We start from the raw sequence: 18,175 nt of genomic DNA on the forward strand, positions 1-18,175 counted from the left end.
GTCACAAACACACATAGATTTCTCCCACCCGTTTCCCTGCGTCTGTGCGCGAGGACGCCATCTCATCGTCCCGCCTTTTTCATTATGATTGGTTAACAGAATATAACCCAGATCTGTTGTCCAATCATAAAATAGACGACAAATGTAAATGTAACATTAACCAATCAGAAAGAAGAAGGCGGGACTTGCCGGAATGCAGGTGTGAAAACCAATTGTAGAGCGGAAGTGCGGGTTCCACGGTGGCTGTTCTCTTTCAGAGTGCGGAGTTATGGAGTTGAGTTGGACAGACTGGAACCTTTAGAGCCGGCTGTGTAAACGCTCTTATTGTGATCTGAGATAAGGTTTGGGGATCAGAGACCCGCGAGTCACCATGGCGGAGAACATCGTAAGTGTGCGGGTGTTTGTGTGAAAGGTGTTGGGGGGTGAGGGAGAGTGTGGAAGTGGAAGGTGCAGTTTATTCCGGGTGATGAGGCAGCAGAATTGTTAGCGGGATGCTAGCTGATTAGCGAGCTAACGGTCAGAAAAGTCAGGGCCTGGGGAGGGGTACAGAAGGGGTAGAGAGGGGCAGAGAGGGGTATATATAAGGGTACATGAGGGGTAGAGGGGCAGGAGGAGGAAGAGGAAGACTGACTGGAGTGGATCAGTGAGTGGAGACCCTAAACTGTGTGAATGAACCTGGGCTTCATGTGATTTCTAAGCGAGCAGCAGCTCCTCTCCTGTTAAACTCGTCACTTGCTGAACAACGAGACACCAAATTCCTCCTAACTTACTTTTATTTCTCAGCAACAGGTTCTTATAGATTTAATATAATGATAATAAAAATAATAATAAAACGAAGAGAAATCATGCCTCTCTGCTTACCCTCTGTCCCGTCACTGCTCATTTCACACTCACTTAAAGGAGCAATACTTCTACATTTTTAACAATATCATTATTGATTGCTAGAATAAATACATGTAGAGTATGATATCAAATAAAGATTTGGGTCATGGTCTTGGAATAAGTTTATATAAGTGATTGAGAAAACCTGTTTAGATAAATGACTTCTGGTCCAGAATGCTTGCTTGTGTTTGGATGAGCTTCCTGTCAATCATTTTGTTGTATCCTCTTCCCTATTGGCCATCATTGATGTTGGGGGCGGGGCTTCGTGAGCATGAGTGGGTGTGGGCTCAAGATGAAGTATTTTACTTTTAATTATTTAAGACCTTTAAAGAAACTAATAATTAATCTTACCTGTTGCACCTTTAGTGAACTGATTTGTGTGTTATTTGTTTATTTACACCATTATGCTATGCAGTATTTTTGCAGTATATTTGTTGGATCACTTGTAATTATTTTCACACTGATGATAACACTCCTGGTTATATTTCTAGCATTTAGAAAATCAGCACAGTGAAATTTCACCTGTGTTTGTCAGGAGGAAATGGGTATGAAATGAAAGCACTTGTGTAGCAACACCTAATTTGGCAAATTACCAATTCATATCTCAACCCCTGAATAGATCTTCAACCTGGACACTTCTTTTTTTTCCCACTATGATTGATTTATCAGGCGTCCAGTAAAACAAATCCAGTAAACAATGTTCATTTTGTGATCAGTCACTAAAACTTTCCACCTGTTTGACAAGCAGTTTTACGGCCATTATCAGAGCTCCGAAGATCATCCGATCCAATACCTGATACCGATCCAAAATCAACTTCCTCCCAGCCAAGCAGATTCTGTTTCCTGTTATATTAAAGATCTGAGACGTGACAGCCATCGTGTTTTGAGACTTTACTGTATACAATAATTCTGTTGACCCGATCAGGCAATCTCTTAAATCCAGTCCGATCTTAGTTTAGCCATTAACACATAGTAAGACCTGCAAGGTTAAATCTAATCCCTAAATCACAATGATATTTTTATTGAATTGACTAAAGCAGGTGTAAATTTACTGTAAAACCAGGACACTCTCTTTTCCAATTTGTTTAAAAAAATAAGATGCTGCTGGATCTATCGATATACACAGACCAGTCATAACATTATGACCAGTGAGTGAACAACACTGATTATCTCTTCATCATGGCACCTGTTAGTGGGTGGGATATGTCATTAGGCAGCTTGTGAACATTTCGTCCTCAATGTTGTGTTAAAAGGAGGAAAAATAGGCGTAAGGAAATGAGTGAGTTTGATGAGGGCCAGATTGTGATGGCTGAAGACTGGGTCAGAGCATCTCCAAAGCTGCAGCTCTTGTGGGCTGTTCCCGGTCTACAGTGGTCAATATCTATCAAAAGTGGTCTAAGGAAGGAACAGTGGCAACAGGGTCCTGGGCAGCTTAGGCACGTGGTGAGCGAAGGCTGGTCCGTGTCGTCCGATCCAACAGACGAGCTCCGGTAGCTCAAACTGCTGAAGAAGTTAATGCTGTTAATGTTTTGGCAGCAAAAAGGGACACAATATTAAGCAGATGGTCATAATTTTCTGCCTGATCAGTGTGTTTTAATTCAGGTTAAAACAGGTTTTTCAATTCAGGTTTTAAGGTTCTGCCTGATCAGTGTGTTTTAATTGTTATTTTTTTTAGTGCAAGTTGTCCAAAGCAGATCTGATTCACACGGAGTTTATCAATACAATATCGCACTGTTTTTGCTTTGGTTTTCATTTTTTGGACAGGATTTTTAATAGCTACAAATGAGCATTTCAAATTTTCTGCATGGTGTGTTAAAAAAAAAAAAAAAAAAATCAAACTAGTAAAAAAATTATTTTGCTCTCCAGCTTTCAACTATTAACTAAAAACTAAAACTAAGATGAGCTACTTATAACATTGCTATGGTATAATAATTTTTAAAATGACTGAATAAGCACATTTTCAAAGTACGGAATGAGTATGTTTTTGTAACTTTTTTAAAGCTGTTCACTCTTTATTTTGCCTTTATTGCCTTGATGCAGTATGGAAATCAGTCAGTCAAGCATAGAGTAGTACATAGGTATAATTTAACCAAGTTAAGTTTCCTCTTTAGAGTAACTGTACAATTAATACGATACCAGTCATGTTGCCGTCTTGAGTTTGTAAAGCAGTGATCAGTGTTCCACGTTGTGTCATGTTTGAGAGTAAGCAGTGAGCGTATGCTGTTACACCGGCACAAATGTTCAGTGGTTGTGTTTAGAACGGTTCGAGTGTATTGTCTGAAATAACCCTAAGGATTTAGATTAATAACCTGAATAACCTGACATATTTATTTGCTTTCAGATCATTCGTGTCCAGTCTCCAGACGGGATGAAGAAAATCAGTTCAACCAAGCGTGAGACTTCTGCAGCTTTTCTGAAGAAGGTGTGAAACACGCACAGCGAAAACACAGAAGAACTGATTTGGCAATACTTGATTTCCATTCTCGGTTTGAATTTCGATGCTGTAGAGCACCTAAAAATGACAACTCCTTTATAGACTGTATAGTGGGTCATAAACATAATTAAATAACACATATTGATTATAGAGATGATTTTGACAGGACAGACTGGAGCGTAATTGGTATTTTATTAGGCAGGCAAACAAGGGGTAATTCATGTGCAACTGGATGCGAAAGTGAAACTCAGACATCTTAACGATTATCTGTGCATTTACAGTTCTTCATCAGCGACATGATTTTTTTTTTTCTTGCAATATCTACAGATCACCATAAGCAGCATTTTCATACATCACTTCAGGACTATGTTTTATGTCACATCTTACTGTATTATTTTTGAAAAATATTCTTTTGCTTTGTGACCTTTTTTCTGACTGTTCCTTTAGTATTACTGGATCAGCTGGAAGAGCAGCACTTCTGACATTTCTAGCACTTCTAGCAGCGTAGCTTCTGTGTGCTTACAACAAACTGATTAATTCATGAGAAGTCGGTTTAATAATGGAAACGTGCCACATGCTTCTCTGACATTCACTGCTTTCTTAACAACGGACTTCATGGCAACTCTGTCGTGTGCAAGCACTCCCAGCTAACGAAGATTTGCTCACCACCATGATCATATTACAGAGCAGCTATTGTGAGACAAGAAGTGCAAAGATCTTAAAAATGCAGCACCGGGGCAAAATACTCCCACACCAGCGTCGTCTCCACCATGAGCTTCATTGTCAGTGTATATTTCTGGTTCTTTTCGGGAAGTTGTCTTGGATATATAGTTGTTACAAAAAGCATCTGTGATACGTTAGTGAAAATTGTCTCGTACACACAATTGTGTGCTGATTTCTCTCCGTGGCTTCCAGTGAAATGCAATTTGCATGAGATCAGCTATCGCGTTAATTACATCACGGCAAAGCTTGAGCTTGTTTGTGAAGTAAAGTGAAGTAATACTGTTATATCAGTCCTCGTATTCGTATGAATTTACGCATATGAGAAGAAGATGCAGCTCTGCATTGTCCAATTAAAGAGTCATGCACTGCTGGGTGAATCTGCAGATCAATAGAAAGATCATGTTCTGTATCTGTTATTTCAATAATGGTCGAGAGGGAATGAGTGATGCGATGCAGGTCCGGCTGCGACAAAGTCTCAGCGAAAGGTGTTCTCAAACGCCCGGTCTATTTGAACCTACTTTACATTACTCACGGTTCGAGCGATGGAGAGGCGCAGTGCATTCCTAATGAAATCTGCCTGGATTAAGCTTGCACTCGCATCTCCATTTTGCATATTGCTAAGTGCACTGAGCTCGACAATTCTGAGCGCTGTTCTCTATTAGAGATAACCCCGCAGATCACATTACAATCGACCCATTAATGTCGTTTTTAAGTGTTCTGCCTGGCCATGCGGTGGATTCATGGTAATTCCTGTAAAAAAAAAAAAACTTTGTTCATTGTCAAATTCGAAGTGAGATTGTAGAAAAGGGTTTCCATTCAGGTGTATTTCCATGCTTCACCACTAGAGGCAGATACTGAGTTTAACACTCGTGATAAGTTACCTATAACCTCAAAGTGCACCGTTCTCCTCAAGAGCATAGACGCCCCGCAGTGGCCATTAAGCATTGCACAACCTATTGAACAGCAGGTCATTCTGCATCGCGCAACCTACCAAACAGCAGGTCATTCAGCATCTCAACCTACCAAACAGCAGGTCATTCAGCATCTCAACCTACCAAGCAGCAGGTCATTCAGCATCTCAACCTACCAAACAGCAGGTCATTCAGCATCTCAACCTACAGAACAGCAGCTAGCAATTGACAGCAAGAATCACACGATCAATTGTAAACCCAGTAAATTTGTGAGAGTGTTCTGAATTCTGTACCGTGTTTATACTGACACGCTGGGGCGAGTACAATCTCCTGGTCATCACACACCAGATAGTGAAACCCCCCTTACAATTGGTCCTTTGAGCTGGATAGTAAACCTTCCTAACAGAGATTATCCAGAAAAGTGTTTAGATGTTCATTCTTATTTCAGAGTTAATGCTCAGCTTCTGTAGTCTGACGTTGTGAATTGTAAGAGATGTGAAATTACAGCTTATGAGTTATTTCATAATTTCATAATAATTTCTGTAACTCCTGTGCAGACTTATGTGAATGTATGGGTTGTGCTGACCGAGCAGCAGAACAGGGATTATCGCCAAGCTTCTGCAGCTATTTTTTCCTCTCTCTGTTTTGATTTTTTTATTCCTGTTCTTTCTTCTTTGCTGTTTCACTCTACCCAGCACACTTATATTCTGCTTTGCATTTATATTTATATTCACACAGCTATTGATGATTTAGCATTTAGCAATCGATTAACCAGACAATGCGGTTTTGTTGTTACTCTTATTTTTATTTTTCCACTGCATGTTTGTTTTCTATTGTAAATGGTTCAAACAGGATAGACAACATTTTTCTCCCTCTGCATTTGTCCCCAAAGGTTGCTAAAGAGTTTGGTTTTAACTCGAATGGGTTTTCTCTCTACCTGAACCGCAATAAAACAGGCGAGATTCCATCTCAGAACAAGGCCCTTATCATGTTTAAAATCAAGTAAGTCTACTCGTGCATTACACACTATCAGTAATATAGCCATAAAATATCGTATAAATACTGTACTTATTTTGTAGATTTTGTTTAACCTAAATTCATATTTATTATGTATTTATACTATTAATTAAACATTGCATTTGGTACTAATGGGGAAAAATCACCACCATTGTACTCTCATGATTCTTTTTTTTTCTGTGTTCAGGAAAACTTATATATATTATATGCAAATTATAAAATCTCATTTTTTCACGCACTCTTTCCCTCTAGGCATGGAGACATGCTCTTTCTCTTCCCATCATCGGCCGGTTCCTCCAGTGAGAACATGGACACAGCACAGCCTCAGTCTTCATTGTCGTCTTCTTCCTCCTCCTCCTTGTCTCGTTCACACTCTGCGCTACAGTTCCAAGAGGACGAGATTGATCAGTATCTGGCCAAGCAAGACGGCAAGATATACAGAAACAGGGATCCCCAGCTGTGAGTCTGCCTTTTGACCGCAGAGCGTTTTCTTTTCTTTCCTTTTTTTTTTCCTTTTTTTTTTTTTTTATCTAGGTTGCTTTTTTGTTCTCGGTTTGTGTGCGGTATAGATTTCGTTCAGTCTTTTCAGCTGTATGTGTGTGTATTTTTAGATGCCGGCATGGTCCCTTGGGGAAATGTGTTCACTGTGTACCCTTAGAGGTAAGACTGCGAATATTTTCCACCTCGAACGCTTGTTGGGGAGAATTTAATATTCGCCATTGCATAAGAAATTTGTCAGGGAACGATTTTGTCTTTTAAATGATATAAAAGCGTTAAAAGTGTATGGCGTTCAAATGTATTGGCCTCAAATATATAATTGTTCTTTAATTTTTATTTTACAGCCGTTTGATGAAGACTACCTGAATCATCTCGACCCACCTGTTAAACACATGTCGTTCCACGCCTACATCCGCAAGCTGACAGGTGGAGCAGACAAGTGAGTCTTTCTTTCGTTTTTTGTTATTATTATATTTTTGTTTTAAAGAGTTTGACTTTATTTGGGGAAAATAGATCATTTAGGTGCTCTGGAAGTCCTAAGAAAATACTACATATTCTTTACTTGTACAATAAACCCATTCAAATGTAGGTATTATTCAAAATTTTACCTACTGCAACTTTTATCTCTCTTTCTTCTCAGAGGCAAGTTTGCAGCACTGGAGAACATCAGCTGTAAGATCAAGTCAGGCTGTGAGGGCCATTCGCCCTGGCCTGAGGGCATCTGCACTAAGTGCCAGCCCAGTGCTATCACCCTCAACAGACAGGTACGATAATGCACAAGGTTTTTCAAGTCTGAGGAGCTGTAGAGCTTTGGAGTTTTTTTCTGGGCCAGAAAATGTGAAGAGAGTAATAAAATGAAAAAAGAAAAAAGAAAACTCTAGCCTCAATCATTGCATGGCTATACTATGAATGCCAGTTCTTAACAATAAATAGTTATTTATTTTGTTGACAGAGTAGGATTTCATATGAAATGCTGGTTTAAGATTTTTCTATTTGATGCAGCCTTGTGCTAATCTCTGTTCTATTGTCTGGAATGATATTGGTTGTTATTTCCATTGTATGTCCAGCATTTATGCTGTGTAAACATGCCCTTTCTACAGCAACAACCTGATCATACTTTGGCTTAGAGAGTGAAATTTCATGTTTCATGTTTTCTGGTTATCCTATAAGGTTTAATGTACAAGTATGGAGCTTTGAGAACGTCTTAAACAAAAAATAATTTTTATCACAGAAATACAGACATGTCGATAACATCATGTTTGAGAACCACACCATCGCAGACCGCTTCTTGGACTTTTGGAGGAAGACAGGAAATCAGCGGATGGGATATCTGTATGGCCGCTACACAGAGCATAAAGATATTCCACTGGGAATCCGTGCTGAGGTGGCCGCTATTTATGAACCTCCACAGGTGAGCACTTTAAAGGGAAGGTTTCAAACGATAGTCGGGAAACGCGATCCAAGCGAATAGTAAATGCCTCTGTTTGTTACGTACTGTCATAGTTGCTTATCTGACTTGCAGCTTTCAAGTACACATTCAAGGCACTGACCTGATTGTGTTGCATTTACATTATAAAGTGTGTGAGCAGATGAAAATAATGCTAAAAGAAAACAGTATTGTAAATAATGAAAAAATATTTTTTTTTATTTTATTTTACTTACCGTAATTTCCGGACTATTAAGCGCACCCAAATATAAGCCGCACCCACTGAATTTTACAAAGATTTTTATTTTGAACAAAAATAAGCCGCAGTGTCTACACTGAAACTAATGAACTTTACACAGGCTTTAATGAAAGACAGTGTCTGTTACACGGCTTGTATCTAAACAGTAGCCTACCAAGAAAGTCATTGTTCACTGTCTTCTTCCTTCCTTTCACAACAATTTCTCTCTGGAGTTTTTCTTTTGGCATTGTGCGTTTAAAAATCACCATCGGTGAATCTTTTCTCCCGATGCCGTGCAGCTCAGAACACAGGTGAAGTGCGTTTTTTAGCGTAACGAATGATTCGCATTTCCTGTAGACAGTCCGAGTGAGAGGCAGGTGAAACGTCAGAGGAACCTCATCCATATTTATGATGTGGTGCGGCCCGATTCAGTCAGAGCGCGTCTGATCTAATATAAAGAGTTTCATTGGTTCACCTGAACCCGTTCGGCAATTTTATTGGTCTAATGTTATGGGGCTCAGTTTTTTTGGCTTGAAGTTTGTGAAACCGGGAAAAAGCCCAGGAAAAATCCATATATTAGCCGCTTTATTGTTTAAGCCGCGGGGTTCAAAGCAGGGGGAAAAAGTAGTGTCTTATAGTCTGGAAAATACGGTATACACTGGATGGCCAAAAGTATGTGGACAGGACATCAATCTATATGTTGCTTTAAAGCACAGAATAGCATTACAATTTTCCTCAACTGGATCTCAAAGGTCTGGATCTCAGCAGAATTACTTAAAGACAGGGTTTGCCAAGGTTTAAAGTTGAGGAATTTAAGTGTGCTACACAGATTCCTGACTTCCACACCAGTTTCCAACACTTTTGGGATGACAGACGGTCTCTCACAGCCTCAATACTTAACATGACTAACACACTAAAATTCCCAGTCACACTCTGTGATTTATCCAGAACAGTGGATGTTAAAAAAAGTGCAGACTAAATCAGGAAACGTACGATCAAAAAGCACACTTAAATGCATTGTTCGGTGTCCACATACTTTCGGACACACAGGAATACAACATCCTAATTGGCCATTTATTACATGAACAGTTTTGGCAAATTATAACATTATTTATGATGTATGCATGTGTATAGTATGCAATGTATGTTTCTTATATTTTTGGTACCAGATTGGTACTCAGAACAGTCTGGAGATTATTGATGACCCCAGAGCTGCAGCAGTGGAAGAGATCGCTGCTAAACTGGGCCTCTGTAAAGTAAGTCCCACGCACCCATGTTTAACATGTGTTTCTGTTCGCATGCTTGCCTCGTTTTTTTTTTAATTGGAGTTTTGGCACATGTTTATTTGCTCTTTTGCAATCGTTCGAGACTAGGCCTATTAATTGCTTCTCAGGTGTTTCTAATGTATAAATAATTAAGACATCAGTAAACGAAAAGGTCATTCTTGTTTTATTCTTCCAGCTGGGGTGGATCTTTACAGACCTATTGTCTGAGGATACAAGAATAGGCACAGTGCGGTACACGAGAAACAAGGTAAGAGGATGTGTCAAAAAAACAGAAGTGTGTACGAATATGCTTCAAGTACATGTGTACGCTCATTTGTGTGTTTCCTGTACAGGACTCTTACTATTTGAGCGCAGAGGAGTGTATCACGGCCGGACATTTCCAGAACCGCAACCCCAATTCATGCCGGCTCTCTCCCGATGGCCACTTTGGATCAAAATTTGTCACAGTGGTTGCAACCGGTGTGTGATTTCTGACTTTTTACCATTACATTTGTTAAAGTTTTAAAGGCCAGCAGTGTGCTGCGATACGTTCACACATGGAGCGATCAGAGACCGTTCATTGTCTGAGAGTCGTCGACTGTTTACGGCTAGATGTTTAAGTTTGATGGATTTGTTTACGTTTGGTGCAGAAAGTAAAAGGTGGAATAAAAACCTAATGTCGAAAGCGAAATGCTTATTGCGCCACCCACAGATACAATGTACTGGAATGAAATCTCTGCATGTGTGAATGTCGAATATGTCTTTGTGTGCATAAGGGAGGAGTGTGTATATCACAAAGTTATATCTTCGTGCTCTGATTTCATGAAAAGTTCTGCGACACAGTGGCAACGTCTTCACGCAAAGGCTTTTGTTAATCTAAAGAAATTTCATACAATACAAATTGGTGTGTACGTGAGAAGAGGTATTTTAGTTGCATTTTTTTTTTTTTTACATTGATTATTGTTTTACTACTGCTACTGCTAATAATAATCTTAAACATTATATAATAATATTTAACATTCCCCATCTCTAATTAGATATTCAATTTTGCCAGAATCATCTCTGTCTTGTCTATTCTGTGTATTTATTTTAGAGCTGATTTAATGAGATATTTGGCCGAAGGAGGAGAAGGAGAGGGGAAGATGTCTACAGAGACAGCAGGGAAAGGAGAAGTGTAGGAGAGTGGAGGTTTGGGTGGGTTCTTTAAATGTTGGTACTATGACTGGTACAGGGAGAGAGGTAGCTGATATGATAGAGAAGAGAAAAGTAGATATATTGTGTGTTCAGGAGACCAAGTGGAAAGGGATTAAGGCCAAGAACATTGGAGGTGGAGGTTTAAACTGTTCTATTATGGCATGGATGGAAAGAGAAATGGTGTAGGGGTGATTCTGAAGGAAGAGTAGAGTAAGAGTGTAGTGGAGGTGAAGAGAGTTTTTGATAGAGTGATGAATGTGAAGCTGGAAGTTAAAGGAGTGATGTAAAGGTCATCAGTGCATATAATCTGATATAATATTGATAATAATATAGAATAATAGAATGCAATTCTAGAGTGAGTTAAGTGAAGTGGTAGATGGTGTACCCAGGAATGAAAGATTAGTGATTGGGGCAGACTTTAATGGGCATGTAGGTGAAGGGAACAGAGGTGATGAGAAGGTGATGGGTAGGTATGGCATTAAAGAGAGGAATGTGGAAGGGCAGATGGTGGTAGATTTTGTGAAAATGGCAGTAGTAGATACTTATTTTAAGAAGAGGAGGAGCATAGTTTGACATAGTAAGAGTAGAGGAAGGTGCACACAGGTGGACTTTGTTCTACGCGGGAGATCTTAAAGAGGTGGTCTGTGGGATGGCATTGGAGGTAAAAGAAAAGGAGGAGAGTGAGGACTGGAAAAAGAATGAGATAGTGAAAGACTGTTGTGTGAGTTTCATTGAAGAGGTCAGACAGGGGCTCGGTGGTGGTGAACAGGTGCTGGATGATTGGGCAACTGCTGCAGAAGTGATAAGGGAGACAGCTAGAAAGGTACTTGGTGTGACATCTGGAAATAGAAAGGAAGACAAAGAGACATGGTGGTGAATTGAGGGAGTGCAGGAAAGCATAAGGAAAAAGAGGTTCACAAAAGCGAATTGGGATCGGCAGAGAGATGCGAAAAGTAGACAGGAGCACAAGGAGATGTGGCAGCGGGTAAAGGCAAAAGCCAAGGAAAAGGCATATGAGGATTTGTACTGATTGGCCAGGCAGAGGGAATGAGCTGGGAAGGATGTGGCATTTACTAAAAGACAGGAGGTGGAGCTGGAGGTAGCAGAGCTGAAGATGCTGAGATTTTCATGGATGGACAGGATTAGACACTAGTTTATTAGAGGGACCACGCATGTAGGACGTTTTGGAGACATGGTGAGGGAGGCATGGTTGAGATGGTTTGGACATGTGCAGAGAAGGGACACCGGTATAGGAGTATATCAGTAGATATATTGGTAAGAGAATGCTGAAGATGGAGCTGCCAGGAAGGAGGAAAAGAGGAAGATTAAGGAGGAGGTTTATGAATGTGGTGAGGGAGGACATGCAGGTAGTTGGTTTAAAAGACACAGATGTAAAGGGACAGAGTGGTATGGAGATGGTTGATCCACTGTGTCGACCCCTAATGGGGGCAGACCAAAGACGAAGAAGTAGTTAATGAAGAGATTTTATTAAGAAGTCTAAATGCTGACAGCTTGCAGAGCCTAAGATGTTTTTTTTTTTTAAAGCAACACTGCTGTTATTGTTTAAAAAAGCAACAGTCCAATGAAACTGAACTAAATAGACCTGCGCTTGCCAAGGTCTAAAACGTGTATATGCATGTGTGTGTTTGTGCAGGTGGTCCTGATAACCAGGTACATTTTGAGGGCTACCAAGTTTCTAACCAGTGCATGGCCTTGGTGAGAGACGAGTGCCTGCTGCCCTGCAGAGATGCCCCTGAACTCGGCTACGCCAAAGAGTCAAGCAGTGAGAAATACATCCCTGACGTCTTCTATAAGGTACATGCGCACATGCTCCCACTTACAGATCATTGAGGAGTGCATGCGCATAAACAACACACTGAGAGCCTTTTCTGTCTGGGGTCAAGTGTTTCCAATTAATCTACCGTTTTCCTCATTTATTGTTTTGTATCAAAGGATATTCTGTATAAAAAGTCCCACCTTTCCCAATGCGTGTGCAAAAACAAAACTCTAGAGATTAAAGGTTATAAGTCTGGTGAAATCCGAAGGAAACATGTAAGAGCCTGACATGCTTTGACTTGCAAATGATTGCTTTTATTGTTCGATTGTAATCGAGCACAGCACAGGTGAGATATAGTTTATTATAACAGTGGTTTGAATGGAGCCCTTTTGAATATTTTGCTGCACATTTGGGTTTAAAGACAAGCCAGACTGATAGATCTGACCATTCTAAGCTTGGTATGAACCTGAAATTTGAAGCAGAATAGTTTGGGGGAAAGTTTTCATTTCTCTGCATGTTGTGAAAAGTTTGTGTCAGTCTGCATGTGAGCTGATGGGTCTTAAAACAACCAATTTCTTTCAACCTCCCAAATTCAAATACAAGATGAATGGGACCTGCAAAAAAACAGTAAATTGTATAAAATAAAACCTAGTACTAAATCAAGGCATGACCGATGTGTCTACACTACTGCTGACTTGGCCACTCGAGGTTTACTCATAGGTTTCTACTGATGGGTGAAGCTCCTTGCTTATGTCTCTCATGTGAAGTTCCCTTAACTATTTAACACATCTTGTTGCACTGTAACTTTTACGATACGGCTGAAAAACGATTTTACTCAGAAACATGTTTATGAGGGATTTTTTTATAATGTATCACCAGAATGTGTTTTAAGTTTTTTGTCTCATTGTGAAGCTGGAATTTCTTATATAGTAATTTAAATGTAATGGATTTAATGATAACCCATGTCTGTCATGTTCAGAGACTTGATGATAACATGATGTTAAAGCTTCATAAACCAAACCCAGATTCAAATATTTTCTTTGTTTTTTTTTATCTTCAATTTTTCTTGTGTTTATTTTTGATCTAGGATAAAGATAAATTTGGAAACGACATCACTTACTTGGCCCGTCCTCTACCAGTGGAGTACCTAATTATTGACGTGAGTAACGTTCCCTTTTTTGAATCCGCCCAGACGTTTAAAGTAGTTAAGGATCACAAAAGCATAAGATTCCTTTGTGAATTTTGGACATCTATTACACGTTTCATCCACATTTATCGTTACAATAACCTTCATTATTCTGGGAAGATGTTCCACTAGATTTTGGAGTGTGCTTGTAAAGATTTATCATCAGCCATAAGGGTGTGAGGTAAAGGCAGGCACTGATGAACGGTGAGGAGGCTTTGGATGCACTCAGTGTTCGAAATGGTTGAGGTCAGAGCTCTATAGCAGACCACCGAAGATTTTTCACTCCATCCCATTTAAACCATATCTTAATGGAGCTGCCTTTGCGCACAGGGGCGCTGGCATGAGAGGAGAAGAGGTTTGGGCCTCCAAGTTCAAATGAAAATGTAATTCTACAGCATCCAGCCACATCCTATATGAATGCGTTTCTCCATCTTTGTGGTAACAGTTTGGTGAAGAACCACATATGGCTGTTTTTTTGTGCATAATCATGTATTTTCTTTTCAATTGTCTGGTCTTGGTCATGACTTGGTACGAAGAACTTGTGACCTCACGATTGTATTTGATGTCACCAAGCATCACTGTGGTCATTTTTGTGTTCATTGAGTTTGAGATCCACAGAGTTTGAAATTGTGTAATTGATTTATTATCTCACTGTTTGTATACGGTAGGCTATGAAATGTTTATTTTCATATAAATATAATTTTCCTGTCTTTTAAAGGGTTTATTTTGTAGATTTGCTTGAATTTAAAAGATGTATTTAATTAATTAATTTATTTTTATAACAGATCACCACCACTTTTCCTAAAGACCCCGTGTTCACCTTTTCCTCCACGCTTCGCTTCTCCATTGAGAACAGAGAGTCATTGGGAGAAACACAGGTAACCACATGCACAACTTAGAAACATCATCCTAACTGAGAACTAGCAAACATTTCCCTCATTCATTTTCTGTAAAACATTGATTTTTTTTTTGTCTCTTAATATTATGCTCACTTAAGTTATTGAACAGTTATATATGATTCTTCTTTTAAACTTTTGCTACAATATTGGAAGCGGGCAATGTGAGGCCCCTTGATTTGTATTACTCCGAATGTTACTGTAATGTTAAGTAAATATAATAGTTAAAACAGTCCATTTTTATTCACTAAACTCAAAATACACACACTAATCATTTTAATATTTTATGTTTGTGATCACCAGGACTTCCACAGTTTAGCTACATATCTCTCCCAGAGCACTTCCTCCTCATCTTTTTTGAACATCGTTTCTGACTTCCACCTGCTCGTCTTTCTAGTCACTAATGACGTCATGTCTTTGCGAGTAAGTTCTGCAGATTACACTCACACACTTTAAATCATTCCATATGCAATACATTTGGTTGTTAAATATCTATTATTATATCATAAGATGTATTATTTTATTTGCTGCACTGTGACACCATTTGTAATGTCAGTCAATTAATTAATCTGACAGTCATTAATCCTAAGGATTAGCCACTTGCACTACTGAGTGTCAGTCATTTGCTAAACAGTAACAAGTGTTTTGGATATCGCATTCATTTCTGTTCTTTTTGATAGTGCTGAAGCTACACATGTATACGTAGTTAGTGCTGGTCTTTTGGGATGGCTCGCTAATTTTCTAAGCCACGGGGTAACAGGAATTCAATTGTGCTTTGTTTTATTTCTTTCCTACTTACAGGACAGTATTGGGTTGTTACTGGATGCAGTGAAAACCTCAAATGAGGAGCTGGCACAGACCTGGAAGAAATCTGAGCAGTGGGCTACAATCGAGCAACTCTGTAGTAAGTGACTGTTCAGTTTGTTTTTGATATTTGGGAAGATTTTAAATAATTAGTGTCGTATGCTTGTGCTGTGAAAAATAGTGCTATATTTCAGTTCATTTCATTTTTATTTGTGTAGCGCTTTTGTACAATGGACATTGTCTCAAAGCAGCTTTACACATATAGTGTTTTTTTAGGTGAGAAATGAAATAAAGATTTACTGAAATAGACCTTATAAAACACCCTGTGGTTTAGAGTGAAAGAGTTTCTTTGACACTTTGTACAGCAAAAGCATTGAAAGAATCTTAGGATCCCGTGTCCTTATACAGAATCATTTTCCTCTTAAGAAATCCCAGATCAGTTTATTGTCTTCGATTATTTAAAGCAAAGAAACAAGTAAATATATAATACGTTTCATATTGCAACTTGTTTATTTATTACGCATAAACCAAATGGAAGACAGAGGTTCTGTTAGATTTACAGATGTTTCAGAAACACAGATTTTTCTTTGTATTTAACCAAAGAAAAGACACCAACATGAAGAAAGAAATAGAGTTCAACCGATTTCAACCGATTTCATCGACCTCTAGAAAGAAATGTATATTAAAAAGCCATAAAAGCTCATTAAATTAATAAATCCTGTATGTTGAATATTTTGATACGCAATTAATGAAACAGAGATTTCTTTTCCAGATAAAAAGTGTTTAAAAGTGTTCCATGTTTTCATTATTTTACATTGTTGCATTTGTTTTTCACAGGCACAGTAGGAGGGCAGCAGGGAGGCTCTCTTGACTATGCTATGGGTGGCCCATCTATCCCAGCATCCTCCTCTGCCATGTGGTCCTGCCTCCACTGCACCTTCATGAACCAGCCAGGCACGGAGCACTGCGAGATGTGCAGCCTGCCCCGTAGTTAAAAATAAAAACACCGCCACCTGGGCAGACAGCAGCAGGAGTGGACTTCAAAATGTTCTCAGAGGCCCTCCCCTTATACACACATTCCCCACCTCTTCATCAGAACTCCGCCCACTTTATCACTGCCTGTCCAGGGTTGCTAAGCGAATACAACTGGTGTGCTCGGATACATGTCCAAAGCTAACGATGATTGTGTTCCGTTAGCCTCTTTGCTGTGGCCACAAGGCATGCTGGGATTGATTTAGGTAAAGCACTAGGCCAAGGTTTCTTTCGCGCTCTGTTCCAAAACAAGCTGACGTCATTGTTGCGGACTTTGCTAAATCCAATTTGTTTTTTTGAAAATTAAAATTTCCTCCCCTCACCTTTAATTCTCACAGCCTGGAGATGTGTTGTGTAAATAATAAGCAGACTGATATTGATACTGATGCTCTTATTTAATTTCAGTGAGGCTTTTTTCTTTTTTGGAACCATAGTTATATGTATATTGATTGAATTTAATACAATTCTGTTTTCCAAAGAAAAGGAAAAAAAACTAAACAAAAAGTCCTATCATGCTGAATAAGCACTTGTGGCTTTTCACAAAACAAGATGCACACTGCAACACACATGAAACTGTCCAGATCATTGGATCCTTCAACTCACCGTTACGGCTTTTTCTTGAGTTTTAATTGAGACTCCCTATTAAAGGTTGCACAAGCCTTTTTCTCAATCATTACCTGCTCTTTTTCTTTAATTTTATGTGCTTTTATTAGCTCCCTTTGAGGATAGTAGTCACTTGGGTCTGATTTTGTTATGGTATATTTTACGTTGGTGAAATTTCAGCTCCTCCTAAAGCCCGTGACTGGGTTCTTTGCTCTCAGAGTAGTTCATTTAACTTTTAATAAGGTCCACAACATCTGGAATGATCTAGCAGTCTCAGATTAATCATAAAACAATCTGGAAAGAACGCAGTTCAGCACGCCTCAAACCTGGAAATGCTGCAAGGTCTTGAGATTACTTATACACATCTGGCCCAATGTGTCCCATACCTGGGTAAAGCAAATCCTGATACAAAGCAGAGAGAGGTGTGTGTGTGTGTATATATATATATATATATATATATATATATATATATATATATATATATATATATATATATATATATATATATATATATATATATAAAATAAACGCCTACAAAGACATTTAATGTTTTGTTTATAGGGATGTAACCAGGTAAGAATGCATTTATTCAGATTGAACATATTGGTTATATGTTCTAAAGGCACACAAAAATATACTTTTTCTTTGAGGAAAGGTATTGTCAGAAAGGTATGACGAGACATCTGGATGAGATTAGACTCAAACAAGAGTCTGTGGAGGTAAAAAAAAAAAAAAGTTACATAAGCCAGAGGTTTATACTTTAATGCAGGTATTGTAAGATCTCATTCATTAATGTCAATCAAGAAGTAGTTACCTGGTTATAATGGTATGTTTAAAGGTTAATAATATAATTGTATTTTGGAAAATGGAATCAGTAAAGTTACTTGGAAATTATTGCGGGTGGCTACGTAAAATACGTGAGTAACATACACTATATTGCCAAAAGTCAGGTGTCCCAACACTTTTGTCCATATAATGTAGTCCTGCACACGTTCTAATTTCTAATGTTGAATTGAAAATATAAAATTGTGTTTTCACCCTTGCAAAAAGAGTACCCGCATAAAAATCTTGTAACTATTAATCTACTATATGGAAAGATGAATTTCTTTTCACATTATTTCACACTTATTTTAGGTATCAGTTTCTTTATATGGATCTCCTTTAGATTAAGCTTCAGTTAGGAAGCAGAACTGGTAATGAAAAAAAATCCAGTCACAATATTCCCGTGTGTAATTCAATGAATAAACATACACAGGTATCTTACCTTGGATTGACGGATTTGATACCTA

The 18,175-nt window shown here is 38.7% G+C and overlaps 1 protein-coding gene across 1 annotated transcript; it reads left to right on the top strand.

The window, feature by feature from the left end:
• The first annotated feature begins 219 nt into the window (after nt 1-219).
• Nucleotides 220-16,956, top strand: nploc4 (NPL4 homolog, ubiquitin recognition factor). Its single transcript, XM_046854571.1, has 17 exons — nt 220-385; nt 3,224-3,304; nt 5,843-5,952; nt 6,220-6,426; nt 6,579-6,627; nt 6,810-6,904; nt 7,106-7,229; nt 7,697-7,876; nt 9,299-9,385; nt 9,591-9,662; nt 9,748-9,874; nt 12,243-12,403; nt 13,453-13,524; nt 14,337-14,429; nt 14,751-14,870; nt 15,249-15,351; nt 16,089-16,956. Exons 1-17 carry the CDS (start codon nt 371-373, stop codon nt 16,244-16,246), a joined length of 1,854 nt encoding a protein of 617 aa, XP_046710527.1. The 5' UTR covers nt 220-370; the 3' UTR covers nt 16,247-16,956.
• The last annotated feature ends 1,219 nt before the right edge of the window (nt 16,957-18,175 follow it).

This window comes from Silurus meridionalis, chromosome 7 (assembly GCF_014805685.1).
Source record: "Silurus meridionalis isolate SWU-2019-XX chromosome 7, ASM1480568v1, whole genome shotgun sequence".
In the NCBI taxonomy this organism is placed as follows: Eukaryota; Metazoa; Chordata; class Actinopteri; order Siluriformes; family Siluridae; genus Silurus; species Silurus meridionalis.